The sequence below is a fragment of the Phalangium opilio genome, unplaced genomic scaffold, assembly GCF_054372755.1.
Source record: "Phalangium opilio isolate 3A_F unplaced genomic scaffold, DU_Popi_V2 ptg000070l_1, whole genome shotgun sequence".
NCBI classification, from domain to species: Eukaryota; Metazoa; Arthropoda; class Arachnida; order Opiliones; family Phalangiidae; genus Phalangium; species Phalangium opilio.
Window position 1 is genome coordinate 16,174,942 of NW_028324182.1, and position 22,618 is coordinate 16,197,559.

General features: G+C 37.0%; 4 protein-coding genes across 5 annotated transcripts; all 4 read left to right on the plus strand.

Moving 5' to 3' along the window:
- Nucleotides 1-11,125: 11,125 nt before the first annotated feature.
- Nucleotides 11,126-17,621, plus strand: LOC149662000 (uncharacterized). 2 transcript variants are annotated; one of them, XM_089843591.1, is made up of 4 exons: nucleotides 11,126-16,535; nucleotides 16,604-16,997; nucleotides 17,065-17,238; nucleotides 17,302-17,621. In XM_089843591.1, the coding sequence occupies exons 2-4, from the start codon at nucleotides 16,863-16,865 to the stop codon at nucleotides 17,407-17,409; spliced, it is 417 nt and encodes a 138-aa protein (XP_089699717.1). In that variant the 5' UTR covers nucleotides 11,126-16,535; nucleotides 16,604-16,862; the 3' UTR covers nucleotides 17,410-17,621. The 2 variants fall into 2 exon arrangements, with proteins under 2 accessions (XP_089699717.1, XP_089699716.1); XM_089843590.1 differs by having other exon boundaries at nucleotides 11,126-16,997.
- A 972-nt stretch (nucleotides 17,622-18,593) lies between these two features.
- On the plus strand, nucleotides 18,594-19,105 carry LOC149662001 (uncharacterized). Its single transcript, XM_089843835.1, has 2 exons — nucleotides 18,594-18,801; nucleotides 18,867-19,105. Exons 1-2 carry the CDS (start codon nucleotides 18,594-18,596, stop codon nucleotides 19,079-19,081), a joined length of 423 nt encoding a protein of 140 aa, XP_089699961.1. The 3' UTR covers nucleotides 19,082-19,105.
- On the plus strand, nucleotides 19,104-20,138 carry LOC149662002 (UPF0764 protein C16orf89 homolog). Its single transcript, XM_089843836.1, has 6 exons — nucleotides 19,104-19,254; nucleotides 19,320-19,437; nucleotides 19,511-19,670; nucleotides 19,732-19,860; nucleotides 19,923-19,964; nucleotides 20,038-20,138. The coding sequence occupies exons 1-6, from the start codon at nucleotides 19,196-19,198 to the stop codon at nucleotides 20,136-20,138; spliced, it is 609 nt and encodes a 202-aa protein (XP_089699962.1). The 5' UTR covers nucleotides 19,104-19,195.
- A 351-nt stretch (nucleotides 20,139-20,489) lies between these two features.
- Nucleotides 20,490-22,267, plus strand: LOC149662003 (THO complex subunit 4-like). Its single transcript, XM_089843594.1, has 6 exons — nucleotides 20,490-21,048; nucleotides 21,157-21,306; nucleotides 21,387-21,534; nucleotides 21,609-21,714; nucleotides 21,776-21,893; nucleotides 21,964-22,267. The coding sequence occupies exons 1-6, from the start codon at nucleotides 20,839-20,841 to the stop codon at nucleotides 21,970-21,972; spliced, it is 741 nt and encodes a 246-aa protein (XP_089699720.1). The 5' UTR covers nucleotides 20,490-20,838; the 3' UTR covers nucleotides 21,973-22,267.
- Nucleotides 22,268-22,618: the final 351 nt, after the last annotated feature.

Sequence of the window (22,618 nt, forward strand, 5' to 3'; positions counted from 1 at the left end):
TTTATGCAAATTAGTCGACACAATCCCTGAATTTATCCATCCATCTTCAACGCTAGTTAAATACGACTCAATCAATTCGTGGATATTTTACTAACACTATATAAATTTTAATCTTACTTATTTTTAATCCAAAATTTTACATTTATAACCAGATGTAGTCTTCCAAAAGAGAGCAAACTTCAAGAAGAAAAAACCGCACGCAAATTTCATGCCATTTAAGAAGTCAACTTTGGTAAGTGAAAAATCAACCAGTTTTTCTAACACAAAAAATTTTGAGTTTACTATAAAATACAAATAAGTATAGAAAGAAGTAGTTCGGTTTTAAACCATTATTCATTTTCTACGTTTGAAAAAAATATGAATTATGGTAATGCCCAAATGGAATTTACCCCCTCCAAAATTACTGTAAGGGGACACGTCCTCGTGACAAAAATGCGGGCTAGTGACATAGTATACGGAACATAATTGAAAATATCGAGACCACCATAAAGAATAGAAAGTCGAAGAGTCATATATTTGAATTCTTCCTAAAGCGAAAATAAGTGACCAGAATTTTTTTACAGATCTATGAAAGTTCGTTCATTCCTCTGTACAATAAAAAAACCGAGGGGCCAGTCACTCAGCGTATGTAATCGGTGTACTAAAACGATTAAGCCTAATCTTTAAAAACCTTGCATGGCATTGACAGTGATAATTACGCGTAATCAGGAACTCAAGAGTGATTAGCCCCTCGGGTTAAAAAAAAACTATTGCTCACTACAGTTATGCCTCTCACGTAGGTACGTTCTCAGAGACCCTATCTGCCCCATTTTCAAAAACTATTTTTACCATGATTGAATTGAGAGTATTCCATATATAACTCCATCGAAAACTCAATATTTCCATGAAAATTTATCCTTCTTGTCGGTTGACACGATATTATTTAGGTATTGATTCTCCCTCTCAATAATTCTCTCTCGATCAATTCTCTAGAGAGAATTGCATAAATTCAAAGTCATAAATTTGTACCCTTTTCTACCTTCAATATTCCTTGGTGAATTTGAAAACTTCTTGATATTGCGCAGTTCAAGTTCTTGGAGGGTGGGGAAAAAAGCCCTTAAAATGTCCTAGAATTGTCCGGCCAAGCCATACTTATACGTCTATAGAAAAAGTACTTATGGAAGTGGGAAGGTTTTTGAACAAACGTTGGTACGTGGCATGGAATAGTGTCCACAAATCCCCTATGTCTTTTGAAGGTATACTGCACAGACCCCAATCGACGTTCTAACAACTCGTGAATAACTGTCATTGAACTGTCTTTGATGGCAAACCATTGAAACCATTTGGGGATGATGGTCGCGGCTGTATTAATTTTTGAACTGAAAACCTTATTGACCTTGAATTTGACCTTGATCGCGACCCTTAGAATTTTAAACAGTGTACCCTGATATGTTTACAGCCTAGATGGCTTGTAACATTGTCTTCTTTTGTAACTAACGGTCAGAAAAGGACCGTTTTTCTTTTGCACTGGCATGCATCTCTGGGGAATGGACAGTGGTAGAAATTGCCCGGAGCATTCTCTTATATTTTCCTATATAGCTTTTTCCCCTTAACTTCATCGACCTCCTCTAGTTTATGGAATCCTCGATCTACCGCATTCTCTCTCTCTCTCTCTCTCTCACACACTCTGTTTTCAAAACCTGCCCTCCCTTTTTCTACAAGAAAATAGATGACAGTTCAATTTATGATCTTAATCTATACTGTCATCGCCCTGGTATATAAGTCTAAAGATTTAGTCCTTTTTTTCGTGTAATATATGAACGGAATTGTATGTATATGGGGTAAATCGCAGCCGTAACATATATTACTCGATATGAAGGTAGAACCACTACCTCTGTGAGATATGTTAGGGAGAAGGTAGCATCGTGTAGTTACAAACCTTTACGTAAAAACAATTTAAGAGTGAAGTTCCACGCAACACTAACAAAAGAATTTCTCAAATACTTATTATTTGAATACATTTCATTGGCGTTACCGTCATCCTAACAATTCTCACAATTCGCATCGTACGCCTTTAGCTATACAAAAATCAATAAATGGAAATTTACGATAACTTTTCTAAAATTTTGGGCTGCAATGTCTAACCTATTCAAGTACTGGGCAATGTTTATTCAAAACCTAGTAACTTTCGAATACGAAAAATAAATTGGGGGCAGCAATTTTAATCAGCCACTCTCTTTCTGGGCGTTAGATATTCTTTCCTCCCTTTTCGAATAAATCAAAATATTTTCGTATTGGAATGAGGAAACCCTACTATATTTTCAGTTACGCTTGTAGAACAATATTTTCAGAAAATTTATTATTATATTTAATTCGGTTAAGGTACCTTAACTTCAAAAGAAGTAACTGTTAGGGAGTTCTAATAGGAACCGAAATTTTAAGATTCAACAAACTCGAAGCTAAAATTGCGTTAGAAAATACAGTGCATACTTAATGATGGCAAGAACCCATTTAAATCCTAAGAACGTAGTATCCAGCTATGATCATGGCATGACTTAAAGTTTTCCAAATTGAAGCCACGAAGGGTTGTTGAGCGTGACTCGTTTAAGTCGTCCGCTCTCGCGTCTGAATAGGCATTAGTGAAATAAACGTAACCTAACCTAGGCAACCGAATCAAAATTAACAAACCGATCGACGGGAACTGAATGGGCCTTTAACTTTATTAACCTTTACAAACAAAACAATAACACGGTACTTCAAAACTACCGCAATGCAGTTTGGGATTACTTGGTGATGATAAAAGAAAATATTTCAAGTTAAACGAAACCCGAAGCTTCGCAACGAATACCGTACCAGAAAAAAATCAGATGAGGAGAGAAAGGGAGCGAGAAATCGCCTTTTCCTGTATACCAAACACGGTACTTCAAAAAAATCTATTGTCTTATTCCGCGAAGAACGTATATACACACCGTGTTTCACCAGGCAGAAACTAATAGTAGTTGGTTCCCCCGAAATACAGCGTAGTGAAAGGTTCTGTATGTACACATACCACCAACCAAGGGGTTCCAGTTTCGAGTTGTATCGTAAGGGTGGTGGTGCGGGTACAAAAATTGATCATGTTGTCGTTTCTCGATCAAAGTTTCAATTTCCTTGGGATCTAAAAGAAGTCGACCACCCCATTTTTGTTGGGAAGGGACGCTATAGCTGCTCAAACTCGGATCCCGTCGTTTCTTAACCTTAAGTTGATTTCGTTTTTCTTATCTGTTGCGCTTGAGTGGATGTCAGAAGACAATCTTAGAATGAAGAGGATGTCTTCTCACTCTACTCCTATCTCGTTTTTTCATTGTCTTTTCCACTGCTGTGTTGTTTTTTTTTTCTTTATCGCGCTAGGGTATGAGGTTAACGAGCTCGGGCAGAGTACGCTGTTAAAAGGCTATTAGTTAAAGTAAAGGTTGTAAAGAGATACGTCATATTTCTTTTCATCTCATTTATTTTATCCAATTTAAGAATTTAAAATTGCGGAAGAATTCCAACTTCAACTAAGTGACTTTTATTAGTCCGGTCTTCCTTCCATGAATTATTTGGACCGCCCTTTGTCTTCTCAATCCCGTTGCATCAAAATCAATTTTCCGACTTTTCTCTGAGTTTTAGGAAAACTTGAAAAACTAAAGGAAAATAAGAAAGAAAGTATTGGTTTTGGTATAAAAAGCGGGCTTTCAATAAAATATTTAGGCTTTTTTTACGACTTGGTCACCCAAAAATAAAGATCTATCCATTTCCAAACTTTACCCATTTATTTCTTATTTGGGTTTTTTTTCTTTAAAAGTCGCGAAGGACTTGGGTTAATGGAATTCCCGGTTTTTTCTTTATTTTTGTTTATTTTTTGTAAGTCATTTATTTCACTTCTTTGGCATTATCGAATTCCTATAAAATCCCTCCGTCCCTTATTTTGCTATAAAGATTTTTTTTAATTTAGATGAAACCTAATCTTTCCCTCTAGTTAATAATTCAAAAAGAACTTTTATTAGTGATGAAGATTAATATCAAGTTGACTTCCACGGAGTAAGACCCTCCCATTTGTGGTAGACTCGGTCTAGCTTTTTCTTCTCCTCTTTTTGTTCCTCCATGCTTTTTTCAAAATTTAAAATGAAATTGGATCTCATTCTTTAGCAAATTTTTTAATCGGGTATAAACACGTTTATAAATTCAATTAAAATCTTTATAAAACCCTTTATTGGATGTATACGCAATCCATAATTTGCTGTCTCCGTGACTAGGTTGTCGTCATCCCGCGTACGTCTTACGACAACCAACCACGATTTTATCGACCCATCCTCAGTCTCGTCCCTTTGACGTAGCCCATTCGGAGCGAGAAAGGTCCCGGCCTTCTTCGCATTGAAGTAGCAAATGAAAAATAAAAATTCTCCATTCCTGTGCTGCGCCATTTCTCTAAGCTAGTAAAACCGATACAAAGTAGATTATGGAATCTGTCTATCCACACATTGTTATTTATTTTGCCGCTTAAATGGTCAAAACTGCGAAGGGAATAAGTCTGGCGCGAACGATGCTGACCAGGTTGTTATATACGTTTTCTACAATCTCTTCCGTGACTTGGGAAGAGCCCCGAAATGTCAAAGATATCATTCATCAAGGCGTCCATAACTTGAAGTAAATTATAGATCATAGCATGGACGCGTATGATATCCGTGGGGTTTCTTTACTCGCCACTTTTACTGATGGACTTAACTATTACCCATCCACGCAGTACTACGGGGGGTTAACGCCGCTTCTTCTTGGCGGAAGAACTTTCGGTTGAATGCCCCATATAGAGAGCCAATTCGAGCGACCTAGGCCCTGCTGAATTCTTCTTCCTCGCACCTTTCATTCTTGCTCAACTTGACGCGCGGTAAGACTGCCGCGTCAGTGGTTTTGCTAGCGTTGAAATAAAAGAAAAGGTGTAGGGGAACCAACCGTTTATCATCTTTGAAACAGATTTTTGGGGGTATGGATCAGGACCCGAACCCACAGTCCGAATCTTTTCCCAGGAATCCCTGCCCGAATCCTATACCTCCAAATAGTTGGGGCGTCGAATCCTTTATTATTAAAAAAAGAAAAAGGAATAAAGGTAGAAGAAATCGGGCGCAGTGTCTTTGATTTATAGCTTCGGGTACTCGACGTGGAGGAAAAGAATAATAGTAGAGGAACTTACGCTTATCATTCATTTGATTCTGGATGGCTTGGCTCGCGACTAGTGGCCAACGGTTACCCCCTAACGAAAGAAAAATAAGGATAAAAAGACCCGAGCGAAATTTATGGGGCTTTTGTCTGGAAGTTAACCATTACTTAACAAGAAGAAAGACTATCAAATAGGATATAGCCCTACGATCTAAAGGAAGATCTTTTCTTAGTATATTTAACACACGGTCATCCGAAGAAGCTCTATCCTCGTTTCAATCCGTATATACCTAAGCTGTTAGGTCACAAAAGAATTTTACACTTAGCTGGCTTTTATTTTCCCCGCTATAATATTTCTTAGAAACAATTAACGTCTTATCTATTTAAACGTATCGTTTTATTTTCACGCTTTAATATCTCGTGACTTGGAAACATTTGTCTTATCTGTTAAAACTTATAGGGTTTTGTTTCAACTATGTCAGGCGAATTGTGATAATAATTTAATTGTGGTAGTGTCCAAATTTTATAGGAAGCCATAATGGTAAAGGCCCATCTTGGTGAAGTCGCGTTCCTCGCTTATTTCCAGTCAATAACTTTGAATGAAAAAAAAATGCTTCGTCCTCTTGATTGATCAATTACGCGACTTGCAGTGGAAAAAAATCCTCCGTTTTTGAAACCCGAGTATTACTGACGGTTGCAGAAGTCCCGAATTTTGACGCTGATGAAGTAAAATTGATTTTTTAATTAAAGATCCGTCGTGGATGTAGGAAGGGCACGAAAATATTCTTTTTTTTTCTTTTTTTGTACCAGGGCACCCCCAGTCTTAAATATCTTTGTTCCCCTCAACAAAAGGCGCAAATTTTTACTCAAAGATAACCTTTAGGAGTAAATTTTCCCGCTCAATTTTTTTTTTAATATTTTTTTTTCTTTTTGAGGCTCTCGTTTCTAGCGGTACTCGCTGAATCGGAATAAATTATTGATCTGTAGAAGCTTTTTAGTAAAAAATTCGCCTCCTGATTTGAAAGCGAGAGAGAGAGAAGTACGGATTTTCCACTTATATAGTTCAGACTCTGGGCGAAAAAGGAATTCCTAGTTAGAACGAGACAACGTTTTTTTCATTCTATCGGTTCCTTCTTCCTTGACTTTTTCCTTTGAGCTCGGTACTTTCTTTGGTTCGTGTATAGGCCTAGTAAAAAAAATTTGGATGGAGGTTTTCGCTCAAAACTTTTTCCGCTTCGCTAAAATCGTAGTTCGGCACCAGCTGCTAGATATGATGCCTAGACAGGGAGCCTATGTTCGCGGAATTTCTGGGAAGAATCCAAGGAAAAAAATTTATCCTTATACCGATAATCTAGAGTTTAATCAAGTAACGCTGGAATATGAAATGCACAGAACATTTCGGACAGGGTTATAGAGGTTAAGTGAAATGTTATGGTGTTAATTGTACATAATATTAACTCAAGGCGTAATTTTAGACTAAAATTTGATAACGATAAGATATATCTTATATTCTTTGAGAAATGGTACTATTTCATAGTATAACCAATCCCTCTTTAAGCATGGAGAAATATACTCAGCGGGAGGGTAAGTTTATGGATCTTTTTAGACGCCTGCCTTATAGATCTGTCACGGGGAGTATTTTTTTTCGTTTCTTTTTTCGTCTTCCTTCTCTTTCTGTTGTTCTCTCTTGGGCTTAAGCCTCGGCTTGGAGCTCTCTCGGACAGTGTTTAACGGTTTAGGGAGAGCTTTTTTCCCTCATTCTTTTCGAGTGCTGCCATTCCTCCCCCCGTTTAGTTTTTCCGCTACTGGTTTTGGGGGGTTTTTTGCGTAAAGATATTCACGGTTGGTCGCTCTTGAAAAGGATGAGAGAAAGGAAAAACCTGCCCGTGTTATTTAAATTTTGAGGTTTAAAGTTCAAAGAATCCGGAAACCGAGGTAAAAGAAAGGGATCGAGCGAGTTTCAGCGCCGCGATGCGCGTCTTGATGTTGTCCGAGTACTAGAGACGGGTCATTTGACCGTCTTTGCGTAATCTTTTTGACCCCGGGTTCAACGGGGAACGAGTCTCTTTTAGCCGTGCTTGTCAGGGTGCCCCATGACCCCGAAATTAACCTTTGTAATGACTGAATCGCGTATACGTATGTCTTGGTTTTCTTCGATATCTTCCTACCAAACGCCTAAGTTCTCAGTTGTAACGTTTTAAATATTGAAGTTACATTTGTTAGTAAACCTGTAGTTTCCTCTGAAAATTTCAATTATCTTTCCAAAAAGGGACTTGTATTTTGTTGACTTTATAAAAGTTTAAAGGTTTTTCATTAAGTTTCGATGTAAGAGCGCAACCGTAAACACAACCATATAAAAAAACAACTAGAGAAAGTCTATAAAAAAGACCTTCATTAATACTATTCTTTACTGGAAGAAGCGCAAAACCTTCTCAACCAGAATGCACTTCATTGGGTTTGCCCTACCGTGAACTGTTTGTTCAATGGGTCTCGCACCAATCTGAAAACTTCCTTTTATTTATTCTTTGAACCTCTTTCTTGATTATGAAGCCTAAAACAACAGGGAGTTGGGGTTAGTCCCACTCCCTGTTATGTTTTTTTTTTCTTCTTCTTCTTCTTCTCTCTGACGCTATTTTCGCTCCAACGCTGTCGAAACGTCGTGTAAAAAAAGACAAGGACGCTTGTGACGCTGGTATAGTTGTCGGTTCAATTTTACTTGACAGCGTTGTCAAAGTTACAAGCCCATTTCAGAGATACAACTAAGCCTAACGTCGTCAACAGTGTCAAGCTCTAAACCGTCGTTTTATTGAACTTCTAGTTTATGACCGAGAGAGGAAAGTTAGAGAGCGCGAGAATGTTAAAAAAAACTGTTGCCCGTCGGTTTCGGCTTCCTAGAAAATCCCTTCCCAAGTTATTAACTGTAAAAGAGCGCTAGGGAGGAGCGAAAGCTTGCAGTATAACAGAGAAGAGCTTATCTGTTTTGAGCCCACAACACGGACATAGTATCTGAATTGGGACGGGATCTCTACTTCTCCAGCTCTAGCTTGGAGGAGGGAACGCCCCAGCTAGCTTAGTCACGTGTTTATAGTAGCTTATTGTTGCTATAACCAGGTGGCAACTAAAGCTTATGCCCAACCTAAAATAGCTTGTTATATGGGTAGATTTTATGGCCATTCATATGTTGGGCCACCTCACTTTAGTTCTATAGAGGATGCCATTCCAAAGTAAAGATCCCTCCTAAAAGGTGCTAGAAATTCACAAATCCCTTTAGAGATGGAATGACCATACCGAAACTGACTTCGCTTAGTCTTCCAAGTCGACCAAGGATTGAACAATGTGATAGCTCCCCCTTGCTGCGATTCCCCCTACTTCCTCCCTTTAATCTGTTTTGTTTATGATCAGTTTTCTCACTCGATGAATAGAATCTGGCACCCTATTGACTCGAGGGAGGACAAAAAGGGGTATCGTTGAACGTCAATATATGAAAACCCATCTCGCCCCCTCCGGTGATATTCTCCTTAAAGCACCGTTCTATTAAATGGTGCCAAAGGCTTCGCGGCTCGAAGAGACTGAAATTAAGCGTATCTTTAAAGAGGTTCATCCCTTTCCTCGTTTAATTTTTGGCTAAAAGCCATTTTGGTTGATTTGTAGATGGATGGACATTGGCATGATAGTTCCATTTTGAGTGTTTATGATTGCGATGACCTGAAAAATTTCAAATTTAGTTTAATTACCTATACCTTTAAAAGAAATTTTTATTTTAAATTCTGCCAATTTCTTTAAGCGAAGTGGAACTAGATATTTTGGTCGCGTCACTCTACAGGAATAAACCATCGAGAATGGGAGGATATTTTTACTTCTCCGGTATCTCAAGTCACCCATCTGATGCTCGTTCATCATCGAATTCAGCTTCTGACAGCTGATTTTGCTCGAATCTCAAATGAAAAGAAAACTTCTCTGGTTTGATTTTTTTCTCTCCAGCCGAGAAAAGCCAATTTTTTGCTTTTACTTTTTCTTTCGTTCCACACTTTTTATTTCAACCCTCATATTTTGTTTAAAAGGTCGCGCTTTTCATTTCCATATTATACCGTGAAACTTTCCGGTACCATGTTAACGGTGACAGAACGCCGCTATGCTTAAAAAAAATCCCGCCTTTTTTCCCCCGTCTCGTGGGATACGCTACTCGATCATTCGTAGAATTATATATAGGTTTCTTTTCGCGCCAAATAATACCAACACCTTGACAGAAAGTTACAAACGAGATAGGCCTAACTTTAGGCAGATTTTTCGTAACAAAAACCTTATTCAAATTTCGCTCTTTTTCTGATTTTTGCGATCACAGTCAGGTTGAAATTTCTGTAAATTCAAAGATAGACCTACACTAACCCCCAAGTTTAAAAAATACAGATGCTAGTTTTATACTTAATGTAGTTTCCAACTGACTTCGTTTTTTGGAAATAAATTGTTGCTTTTTTCTGCTTCAGGTCTATTCCCAAATCAGATTCATTTAATTTGGAAAGCTTCCCTCTTATTTTTTGTAAACCTTCCCGGGACTGGATTTTATACGTCTACATAGAAGCAATTTAATTTAGTTCCTTAATTATTTCTAATTTAATTAACCCTTTCGCGACCCTCTTTTTTCCCTGAGGTTCTTGCTTTTAGTCACATTTGTAGCTTTCATTCCCTTTCCTACGATACGACACATACGGAATTAAGTAAAAGTTTGACCTATTTCCTCAAGGTATATAAAACTCGGAATCTCCGTAGTTTCGCTTTTTAAGTTGAATATTTGAAATAGTTTACTTCTATTGATGGACTCTTTGATATCACGTGTTTGTCAATACTTATAGAGCGTAATTTGAGATTAAATTTGGTTTAATAACGACAAAATCGGATTAGAATTAAGGAAGATATAAATTCTGTAAAAATAAAATATATACACTGGTGTATTGCGGGTCGGAGTTTTACAGGGGCCTATAGGAAATACATTATATGGTTTACCCCTGTAGGTTCGGCTCTTCGAGTTTTCAGAAAAAATATTAAATATATATAAGATTGCATCTCTTTAAACCAATCTTAATATTAAGAAGACATTTTCAAGAAGAGAGGGAGGAAAAAAATAGCTGAGAAGAAGGTTTTTAAGGAAATCGATCAGATTGACAAATGTCACCGTCGGCTTGAGAGGACAATTGAACAGTCAGTCTGAAATATACGACTCTCGCGTCTCTCCCTCTGTCCTTTTGGAGACCTCGGTTATATAGGCCTAGTACAGACAGAAGCGCTCTGTAAGGGTTAGGTCGGACGGAAGCCACGAATGAAACTCGGTCGGTGAAGATAGCCACTTTCAGTTTTTGGTCGTAACAATTTCTTTCGGTCGACCCTCGGGGACTCTTTTTGGGGCCCCTTCAAAGTATTTTTCACCCCTCCTCATAGTCGATAAAACCCTAGCGCGCGCAAAAAAAAAGAGGGGTTGACCCAAGGAGGATTCCTGGGTCAGTAGATTGTAAAAAATGTCCGAAATAAAAGAAAAATATTAAGATAGCCCGAAGGAAGAAAGCCTCACCCATTCGACGAAGAAGAAAACATCTATTTGGATTCGTTCTTTGGCAGTTCTCGCGCCGTAAATGCTAGAAATAACTTTTCAAACCGAGAGCTCGACTCGTTTCAAATAAAACGACCTCTTTCTTCCGCTGTCCACTGATTTTCTTAGATTGTTTTTTATTTTATTTTCAAACCATCTTGTTGCTCGTGTTCTTTTATTATTTTTTTTCTCCCTGATCCCAAGAGAATTGACATTTTCTCTCTTTTCGTATATGGCTTTCATTGATACCTTAAAATTTAATCCTGGCAAGAAAATTATACGTTTCACTGCAGCGCGAAATTGCATTCGGTTTATAACAAATACGCCATTCAATTTAGGCTTTATTTTCGATTGTAATAGGTAATAACAACGCTGTCAGAATCAATTACTTAGGCCTTTGCTTTTCAATTTTGAAATCTCGCGCGGGATTAAATTTTTAATGGGATAATATCACGTGATTAGGGAATACGGTCGATTATTGGTGAGGAGAACTTATTTTGGACGAATCTTTTTCTCCGTATAAACATATAATTATTGAGAATCTTTGCTTCAGATAAAAATAATTTTCTTTTTGGTTTGTTATTTACTTAAAACCTCGCGTAAATAATTATCTCACTTCCTCTTTCGTACTTAAAGAGTGCACTTAAAATTCAACTCTTTTTGGAAAGTAACTTTTGCTCCATAATTTATCCACGCTTTGTCATTTTCAGTTTTCTTCTTGAATCCGCGACGTTTAAACAAAACGTTCTTTCGCCTCGTAAAATAATGGGCCACCTTTAAATGTTTTAAAAGAAAAAGCCTAAAATGGTCGATAAAGGCCTAGCCTTCAAACGTTTTATTCTTTGAATACCCTGGCGTAACATTCGAGTATAGAACCAAGAAGTTACGGAAAATACTCAAAGATTCGTATTTTAGTAGCTTTCTTACGTGTTTTCATTACTTCTGCTGTTAAATTTAAAGCATTTTAACGAGAAATATCTTTCAAAATATTCGAGTATTCCTCTAAGGTTGATTTTCTCCGGTTTTAATTACAACTTACATTCTTGTTTAAAGGTAGATTCGAGCGTAAACGTTTCTAATTTAATTGGAATCTCAAATTTCCAAAGCAATTATAATTAAACCGTGGAAGGAAATATCAGATTTCCTAGCTTACAAAGTTGCTAAAATATTTTCAAATTTCACCGGCACGTATTCGCAGCCCAATTTATTTTTGTTCTTTTTCTCCGCAGTTTTCAAATCAGTGTTTACGTAACTTTATCCATCCCTTTATTCCAATTTCTGGAGAAAGTTTTGCCCTAATTTAATTAATTAATTCCCTTAAAAGAGAAAATTCTCCTATTTCAGTCAAATTAGGCCTTGGTCATACGATAATTAAAGTCCTTAAAAATGTGAACCACTAATCACGATCAAATTTTAGAATCATTTAAAAGCATTACGTTGAAAATTTCGATAGTTAAATTCTCTCATTTTACGGTCTAAAATGTTTCAAAAATTTAATTTTAGTAATAGTTTAGCCTACTATTAGATTTTCAAATAGGTCTAATTCTAACTCAAACAACTTGGTCTATAAATATTAGGAGTTATTATTGAAGCTCTACATACGGAAACCAATCGGTTCCAACCCGTTTGACTGTATTATGCATTATATATTCTAAATCCCATATTCGTCTACAGAGATAATTAAATTTGCACGATTTCATAAGCCGTTTCTTGAAAGTTACTCGGATATATCAAAAGCAAATAGAACGTAAGCGACGTGTGATTCGCGTTGCTTCAGAGCAACCAAAAATCTAGCCCGGTTTCCCAACGATATAGTTGGGGGAAAGAAAGATAACGTCGTAAAGTAGAACTCTGATTGGTTGACCGAAGAAGTTGGAGAAGGAGAGAGACTTCTTTTCGTAAATATTCATCTCAGTACTTCACTTTCTCTTACTGATGTTTGCCTTTGGTTATACATTAATCCCTATTCGCTGCTGATTACTGAAAATGACGACCCTATCTATTGGCAACAGACCTGCCGATATTAATCCGTAATCGTTCACTATTTTGGTGAATCAGGATCTCAAAAATCCAAAAGTTTCTATAGAAGACTAATTGCGCCCTACTTCCACGATGAAAGATACCACAATTATCCCGATTCAAGAACAAACTTTTAATTAAAGGACCTAAAAACAGGTAAAATTCTCTGAAAACCCCAAAAATGATATTTCTCCTTTTAATTGGATGCCTCCACGGGGACCAGTTTCCCCTAAAATATATTCGAGTCCAACAAGCTTCATTAAAATTAATTAGAAAACTTGTAAAATAATATCGCTCCCTTAATTAACTTTAATTGCGGATATGCAAACAAAAATCCGACTAGTAGATGATTTTAATTGCTCGTTTTAGTAATTTAAAATATAAATCTAAAGGCTCTCGAATTTAATTTAAAAGGTAAAATACTAAATTAATTTAGCTTAATTTGAACCGGATCTGTGTCAAATTGACGCTAAACTTACCAATTCTAATGTTCAGACATCTTAAAATTATACAGTCAAACTGTAAGCAGCTTCCCTAATTATGCCTAAAATTGTCATTTTAATATCAGTATTTTAATTAAATTTGAAAAATGTCTTTGAAATACGATCATCAAAGTTGCCGAATGCAAGTAAACAAATTCTTCAAGACCTTACGTAGTCTAGAGGCATTGTCAATTTAGCTTATATGGATCCCGAGTTTTATTGATTTTGAAATAGTAGTCATGAGCCCTGGGAGTTTGGTCCTTTACGTTTTCATAGGAAAACACGTACAAGCGTCGTGGAATTAGGTATATATTGAAGTATATCGGGGCTCCTATTCGAGGCGTAATTACCAAACAAGGATGATATCGTTTTCTGCCAACATTTCATCAGTCTGTATATCACAGCGACCTCGGACCTGACTAGCTGGCTTTATCATGGCTTCCGGGCCTAGTACGTAAGTGATGAGGCTCGTCCCATTTTGGCAGAGAGCGCATCTACTTCCTTTTTGGAGGAAAGAAGTGAGGTGCAGTTTTGATGATCATGAACGATCTACGATTAGGTGGGGTTGTGGCTGAGGGACTCTGGAAAAACGCTGAGGATACTGGGAGGACTTAGTTGCCGTTCCGTATAGATGCGGTAAAGAGGTATGGAAAATTCGACTCCATCTCGCCTTCCTCCAAGTATCCTCCGTGGTCTTGGCCCCTGGTTCTTCCTTCTATGAGCCCTACTAAATCTACGTAACCAGAAGGCCTCTACCCTGTAGAGGACAAGTTTGCGAACTCTATGGCCGCCAAGAACCAAAAATATTTACACTTGCCGAATGCTTCAAAAGTGAAACGATATTTTGCCGGTGAAAAGTAAAGTAGAGCGCTGATTGGTCGACCAAAGAAGACAGAAAGCGTCTGCATCATACTGGACAATAAGTTGGATTCATACATGTTTTCTCTGTTGTTCTTGACAGAACGAAATTAGCGTTAAGTCAGATTTCTTCTGGTTACGTTTGTCATTGTGTATGTACTTCTGTCATATAGAAGCCGGATAATTTTGGAGGGAGAATTGGGGAAGTAAAGAGAAGACTAGAGAGGAAGAGGAAAATAATGAGTTGCGGCGGTCTTTCCGAACGAGTTATTATCATGGCGATTTTCTCACTCAACCGGTCCCTTCACCTCTTTCCAATAATGGAACCTATACGAGTCTTCGTTGCTCGTTTATCGTTTTAAGTCTCTTTGGAATAACTAGATTCTCCTTCCCTCCCTTAAAGCTTAATTGGCACATTTACCAAAGGACTAGAAGATCGAGTTGAATCCGAAACTTATTGATTGATATTTCTTAATTCGCGAGGTATAAATTATATAGATTAGAATCAAGAAAACCATCCAAAGTTAAAAGATAAACATTAACTCCTTATTGTAAAACTTTTATCAGTATCTTATTAATTTTTAAATCAATGCCTAGTTCGTCTACGCTCGTGATGGAGTTTGAATGAGAGCGGGATTAATTATTAAGCAAACTAACGACGTGCCTGCACCCAGTGTGCCTTATAAAAAGTCTATTTCGACCAAACGTGATTTCCCCCAGTTCACTAATAAGATTATGAACCGTTAAGCCTAAATATTATAAAAGCACTCTTTAAATATTTCATTATCCAGAAGATGGTGTGGAACATCTTTTTCTGCCAAAGGAGAGGAGAAAAAAGTCAATAGGGTTGAAAAAAAACCTTCCGTTTAATCCTCTAGAATAACTTCCCAGTTTCGACGTAAATTATGCAGATTTCTAACGAAGTCTTCCGCCGCCGTTAGGCAACCGATTTTCTGGAATACTTCTTTTTCTCGTTGTCTAACGCCAAAAAAGAAGAAAAAAATCTAATGAATGTAAGATTGAGGAAAACATTCTTTGAGTTTCAGTCCTAACTTTCTCATAGTATTTTTTACAATGTTAGGCAAATAGTTTTTTTACATTGCCATGAAAGTTTTCGTTTTTTCTTCACGCATTATTATTTTTTATTAAATCTTTCTTGGCTTTAAAAAAAATAAGCCAACAACAAGGGCGCCTACGTTTTTCGGTGTATTCAAACCTAAAAACCATAGAGTTGTTATGGGATAGTGGGCGAGGTAGTTAACCAGTGTATTAAATATTGGGGAAAGGTTATTCCGTAAATAAATTATGTTACAGTTTTGCATGGCCGCCATTTTCCAACATGGCTACCTATTCGAAAAAAATCTTTCTTGATAAGTACCTACTATTATGCTACATTAAATTATTCTTTTAAATAGTTTTTGGTCTATTATTGGTGTCCGCGCTAATTTTAAGCGCTTCTTTCTAATCTTACAGCAGCCTAAAATTTAGTTACATTTAGATAATGATAGAAAATGAAGGAATAAATCTTGTTTTAATTGATCACGCTAGTGGGTCCCGTCTTCCCAATTATTAGGGTCTCCTAACCCCACCAGGGACCCTAAACTAGAGAAAGGAAAATGGAGAAAAGTCTCACGTCGCATTAACTACCATGTTTTCCTAATTTTTTCTCTAGCTGAAATGTAATTAACGGTAGAATATTTATGTCCGGAGCTTTGCGGGAGAAGTTTCCAGAGAAAGAAGCCGAAGGTAGCCGTTGCACTTTCATCATTCATTACGAAAGGGTTCAGTTGGAAAGATGGAGATGAGGAGAAATTGGCCGAGAAAAAGACCATCTTAGCAACCTACTCTCTAGAAACCTAGAAAATTACTGGAGAGTACTAATATTAATCATGAAATACAGACCAATTTGTTTAGGACCTAGTACATGATGTAGACTCTTTAAGAGACCAATTAGGTTTTAGCTGGTTCGGACCATAAATCTATATAGGTTTTATCAGTAAATGGGTGGCTCGAGTATAGATCCCAGCCTTTTACAAATCGATGGCTGTTAGCCTGGTTTTCAAAACAATTTCGAACTTTTGGCGAGTGCTTCGTATATATAGTAAAGTGGCGACATACGGAGCTTATCGGATTTCAATTAAACTTCCCAGCTCTTCTCTGATCGCTCCACTTTTAGCCAAAAGCAAATTTCACTATGTACGTCTGGAAACGTGAAATCCCGGAAATGATATTTTTCTGCCTTCAAATAAATTCGCTTTTGTTTCGTATAAATTCGAGAATAACGCGAAGCTGTGACTAGTATTTTGCAAGAACCAGACGTTCTTCTACTGACAGTATTTTTCTTCGCGTTGGCTTACGTTATAATATAGAAAGAATGGAGGATGAGAATCGATCGTCGCATCTCAATTCAAAGAACCGTCGTAGTTTAGCGACATATCCGGGTAAGATGTTAGTAAATGTGATTTAATATAAAATCGTAATGATTTATCTATTTCTTCTTGTTTAATAGTTAGGATTTACTCGCGCAACGAAGTTCTCGTAACACGTGTACTTTTTTGGGTTCTAAATTAACACTTAATTTCAGCAACCTAAAACTGAAGACTACGGAGGAAATTAGCGTGAATTAATTTCCTTAGTGCTGTAAGGTTTCCATCCTTATTTGATTAAGAATGCACCGCTCGAATCCGCTATAAAACGTTGGAGTTTGCATCCAAACCAAGCAGAAACCAAGCGGTAAATCATTCGGAATAAGAAATTCCCGATCAAAGATGACTTCGTTGTTCAGTTTCGCCATTCTGGCAGCCACTGCGGCTATCATCTTTTCCCAATCAGTTGGCGAGGAAAATTCCATCAATCCTGTTGTGGACACTACGTCTTCGAACGAGGAAGCTAGAGCCAGATCAGTAATATTAAACTCCCAGACAAATACTCGTAAAGTTTGTGGTATAGAAATGTTTTATTTTATTCTAGGAACGCGCGTTTCGCCGCTTGTTGCCTTCTCTTCCCAACCGTAACCAGAATCGGGGTCGAATACACGACATCCAAGCTTTGAGACAAACCCTGGACAGTGGTGATTGGTCCCAAGTTGGGTCACCTCCTTCAATCCCTCCCGCCGAAGCTAATTGTTTCGTTGAAGTTCAGTTGGTAAGATTTACTCAAATATATGATTGGTGGAACCAATTCTGAAGCTACTACGATTTAAATTAGACCCAGAGAATTCCCGGACGATGTACTACATTAGCTGGAAGAATTCCGGCTTGTCAAGCTCAAGATATTATGAGCTTTGATTACGCCGAATGTAGCAACTATAAGTAATCGCTTTGTCTAAAAATCCGTGCTGATAGGAGTCAATTCAACTGGTGACTTTCCTTTATCAGTTGGACATACAAATATTGACATATACGATAAGTTTTAAAAGTGCTTTAAATTTCAAAACATTCGCCTTCTTAGTGACCTTGTTTTATTAGCTTTTCAATGTATCGCGTGTTTTGTACAAAGTTGTGTAAATAAATTGCGTAAACCTATCTAGATAACGTTGTAAAATTTTATTTTCATCGTGAATATATAGCTGCAGTATGACGTCACGTATACATCGTTTACTAAAGAACATTATGTACTTTTTGCTTCCTTATTTTTTCCAATATGCGGACGTAATAAATCTTTTTAAGAATTTATTTATTGAAAACCTTTGATCGAAGCTAAATTTTTATCCATCCGCTATCATTTCTCATCGTTATGACAATATATCGGGTAGAGTTCAGGCGACTTCGTCCCACTTGTTTTTAGCTTCCAAAACGTGGGTATTACACGTAGTGTATCCTTTCAGGCGCAAAGGGATTACAGTGTTTCTCCGCATTTAAAATAGATGATGTTTTACTGACCCGTGGTCCCTACAGGGTTTTAGTCAGTCTCTGAAAAAAAGAGCTTCTATTCCAAGGGATTAATATTGTAAGCTATCCGGGATCAGTTTTCTAGAAATTCGTTGGGAATAAGAATAAAATGGTTTGTGTATGCAAATAAAGATTTTTTATCTTCATTACATTTCAAGAGATTATGTCGCTTGGTCCTGAATGTTGAATAGTAATTTAATTCGGAATTTCTCTATTGATCAGAGTAAACCGCGACTGACTTAACATGCCGGTAAGGGACCCCAAAGCATTGCCAACAGTCTCGAGTGAATTGAAACGAATTTTTTTAATCTTTAAAGCTAGCTATTTTATGTTTTCACCTCAGATCCGTGTTTACTGTGATTTTGTTTGTTAATCCTTGCAATGTCTATGTCTTCTGTAAGGGTTGGGAACGTCCTGCTATACATGACTGTAATGGGAACGTTATCCATCATTACTTATTGATAGAAAAGGTGGTCTATCATGATAGGATCAAAATCCCTGAGGATTAATTATAGGGTAAGAAGAGAAGAACCAAGACTTTGAAGACGAGGTATAAAAAGAAGGAGGTTGTATACCGCTTGATTCAGTCCGATACAAGAAACCCTTAAGATGAGAAGCTCGGTTTTCATCTTGGTTCTAGCCGTAGTTTCTTTAAAAGAGATACCATTGCAATGTAATGGTGCCCAATCTCCCTTCCAGCCCTCTCTTAAACTGCTTTACAAAAGCGTAGATGCTTTGAGTCGAGCTCTCAGCTTCATGGGTAGTCAATTGAAAGGGTTGAATCTAGACGGTGTCATTGGACCCAGGATGGCTTCAGGTTTGAAACATTTGAATGATGGAATGTTGAATGGATATCGAGTCACGATTGATATCCAACCCTAGATCAGTTCGAGTTATTAGTCGAGAGATACGAGAAAAGGCTTTCAAATGGATCAACAGATCATCCTTTATTGTCCCTCATCAAGAGACTTCAGAACTTGGCTGATAGTGTAGCGTTAACCTCTTTGGGATACGTACATCAGTCAGACCCAAACTATTTTTACGGTATTCTATGCTTGTTATTCCAACTTGCGTTATATTATGACATCATATGTTAAATTTTTCTAGTGCTTGCTGATATTATCAAGAAAGGTTTTTGGAAATTGGACTATCCCGTGCGAACACTATCATCGTTAAAGTCTACCGCAAGATATAGTTCACCAACCAAGGTTATGGTGGAATTGTTCGAAATGGTTACGGACACCTGCAATAGTTTTTGGCTAGGAACCTCGTAAGCAAGCTTTCCTTGACGTGATATTAAACTGTTGATGACGTGATTTTTCTGGATGACTTTAGAAACTATTCTAGAAAACCATGTGAGATGGATAAAAGTTGTTGGGTTTTTATGACATCTGATGGATTTGTGGAGTACGCTTTGACACATGAAATATTTTTCTTGGAGATTGGAGAAGCCGTAATTTTTATTACGTTTTCGTTTCCGAACTAAGTGTTTTTGTTTTTAAGTTTCCCTTAATTACTTTTTCAAGGCTGGGTGTTTCAACCAAATGACAAATTTAGCTAATAGATACAACGGTGTCAACGTTAGTCAACTACAGGACACATTCTGTTCCAGAATATATCACGAGGCGTCCAACATAGAAGCGAATGGATTTATGCCTACGCAGCAAGATCTTTTTATGGAGCAAAGTATATTAATATTTTAATGTACTGAAAATTACGTTTTCAGTCTAAAGTCTCGTGGTATTAGTTGCTTTGTGTGGACTGCTTGGCTACCGTGAGTTCCTGAAGACGGACTGGATTGAAAGCATCTTACGCTGGCAAAGTGAAAACGGGTGTTTTACTAGGGGAGAGTTTCTGAACACCGTTGGCACGAAAGGTTCAAAAACTTTGTAAGAAATAGTTTTCTTAGATTTTTATAATTATTTTCGATCATCTAAGGTAAAACTACGTTGGTGAAGCGCAGTGACGTTCCCCTTATTGGTAAGGCAAACTATACCCCAAAATGGTAGGCATCTAGCGTCTGGTTTATTCAACAAATAACTTTTTCGTGTAGATGGGTGTTCTTCTCACAAGACAAGCGTAGCTATCGGGGCTATAGCTATTTCGATTCGGTTTCTCTTTGAGGGGTACATGGATGGTGTAACCTATTATTAAATTTTGTCTCTCTTAATGTCTAAAAACACCGTTCTTTGGTAGGCCTATCATTATGCGAGTTCTGATAACCATAATTGACGTTTCACTTTCTCTTTGCGATTTCTCGAGTTACAAATTTGTAATTCAGAAATTTTCCAAATATAGCCATAACGATTAATAAATCATGTATTCAAATTAAATTTTAAATATTAATTAACAATTATTATTAACCTTAATCAGTCATTTTAATTACTGCCGCGAGATAGCACTACAGCTGATGACGTCAGAGTCAGAAAATAAAAAATGACGTCAGACTAGCAAAATAAAAGAAGTGTTTACTCAAGAACGGAAATAAGCAAATACTATAATCTGGTATTTGTCTAGTTAATCCCGGTCAAAGTCTAAAATGTTATCAGAAAACAAATAATCGAAATTGGTCATTATCTTAAAAGTTCATAGGCATATTGGACAAATGCCCTGTGACCCCGCCTCTAGGTTTCGCAAAACATTATTGGACATTGAGCCTCGCTTATTTTCGTTCCTGTTTGGTAGCGGCCATTGCTGAATTTGTCGCCATTTAATCATTTCCTTTGGGCGCCGCTCTTAGTAATTTTCGTGTGGCAAGGCTTAGCGTTCTTTTTCAACGGCTAAATTTTTAACTAGATTAGGGTAAATTTAGTGCGAATTTTACCTAAATTGAGTTACGCAGTTAACCATTACAATGGGTGATAAAATTGATATGTCTTTGGACGACATAATTAAGGCAAATCGCGGCCAATTTCGAGTAAGGGGTCGAGGACGAGGAGCTGGTGCTGGTGCCGGCAGAGGAGGAGGTCGTGGTCGCGGGAGGGGACCACTTAGAACAAAAGGTCAACTGCGTGGAGGACGTGGTGGAAACCGTCAAAGATCCTTGCCTTTTAGATCAACCAGAGTATGTATTGCTATTTAAAAAATTAACTTATTTATTAGGCCTTTGTTACATTTGCTCCTTTGTTCTTCTTGCACATATGGGTGTTGTTAATCTCATTTATCTTTATAGCCTAAAGAAATTCCTGATAAATGGCAACATGACCTTTTTGATGGGGGTGTAAGCCGTAGGATTTCAGGTGGTCTTACTACTGGAGGAGCTGGTCCAGCCAAACTCCTAGTATCCAACCTTGATTTTGGAGTATCAGATGCTGATATAAAGGTAAAACACTATTGACTAATCATAATTAAAACTTTAATTAACGTATATTAGTTGTTTCTCATTTCTGGTTTGTCTATTAGGAACTATTTGCTGAGTTTGGACAACTTAAAAAAGCCGCTATTCACTATGATAAATCTGGTCGTTCCCAAGGAACTGCGGATGTAGTTTTTGAAAGGAAATCAGATGCCCTTAGAGCCATGAAGCAGTATAATGGAATTCCTCTTGATAGTAAGTTAATTTAATTTCTTCTTAATCCAAATTAGGTCTCAAGAATTAATTAAAAAGAATTAAATTCAATTTAGGTAGACCTATGAATATTCAATTAGTACCATCAGGATCATCGCAGCAACGTAACTTAAGTCCAAGAGGTGGCGGAGGAGGACAAAGGAGTGGTGGATATTATGGAGGGTAAGTTTAAGATTTGTGTTAATTAATCTTAAGCCTAATTTAATGTTTATAACTTTTGCAGCGGTAGAGGAGGTGGTGGTGGAGGTGGCAGAGGACGAGGTGGAAGATTTCCCAGAGTAAAGAAAGTTACCGCAACTGCGGAAGAATTGGATGCAGAGCTCGATGCTTATGCTAATAAGGTATATCCCTATTTCAGTGTTGCCAGGGAATTATGTGGTGTTAATTCTGTGTTGTTATTCAAATTCCTAGATGAATTGAATTGAATTGAATTGAGTCTGTTTTAAGAAAGATCGACCAAACTAAGAAGTGTTTATGAGTCACTTCATGTAACAAAAAGAAAATAATAGAGGTTACCTCTAAAAGTTCATGTCATGTTTCATTGTATCAATAATATCTCTTTTGTGTTTACTTTCTCTTTTTTTTTTTGTCACATTTGTCATCTTATATGATTTCATTAAATCATCAATCAAACATTTTGGCCTAAAATTAAATTAGGTACAAAACTCCAAAAAAAAAAATAATAATAATAAAGAAAGGTTTTTATGAAAATTAACTAAGACTACTTTTAATTCACTTAATTATAAGTTTTCTCTAACTTTAATTTAAGACGCCTCTACCTCTAAATAATTTATTATTCCCTTCAGTATCAATTCAAAAGTTAATTATTTAATATTAGAAATGATTAATTAATAATAATTAACTTCCAGGTAAAAATATTAAAATTAGCCCGAAAAATCTTGCAAGTCATTAATTAACTTGAATTACAGAATTTCAGGTTTTAACATGTCAGGGAAAACTCCTCGGAAAAATCAGGGAAATTGAAATTAAACAGCCCCGGGAAAGACAGTTTTCAGGGTTCATACAACTTTTGGAAAACAAATTTCCCTGAGATTTCCAGGTTTTT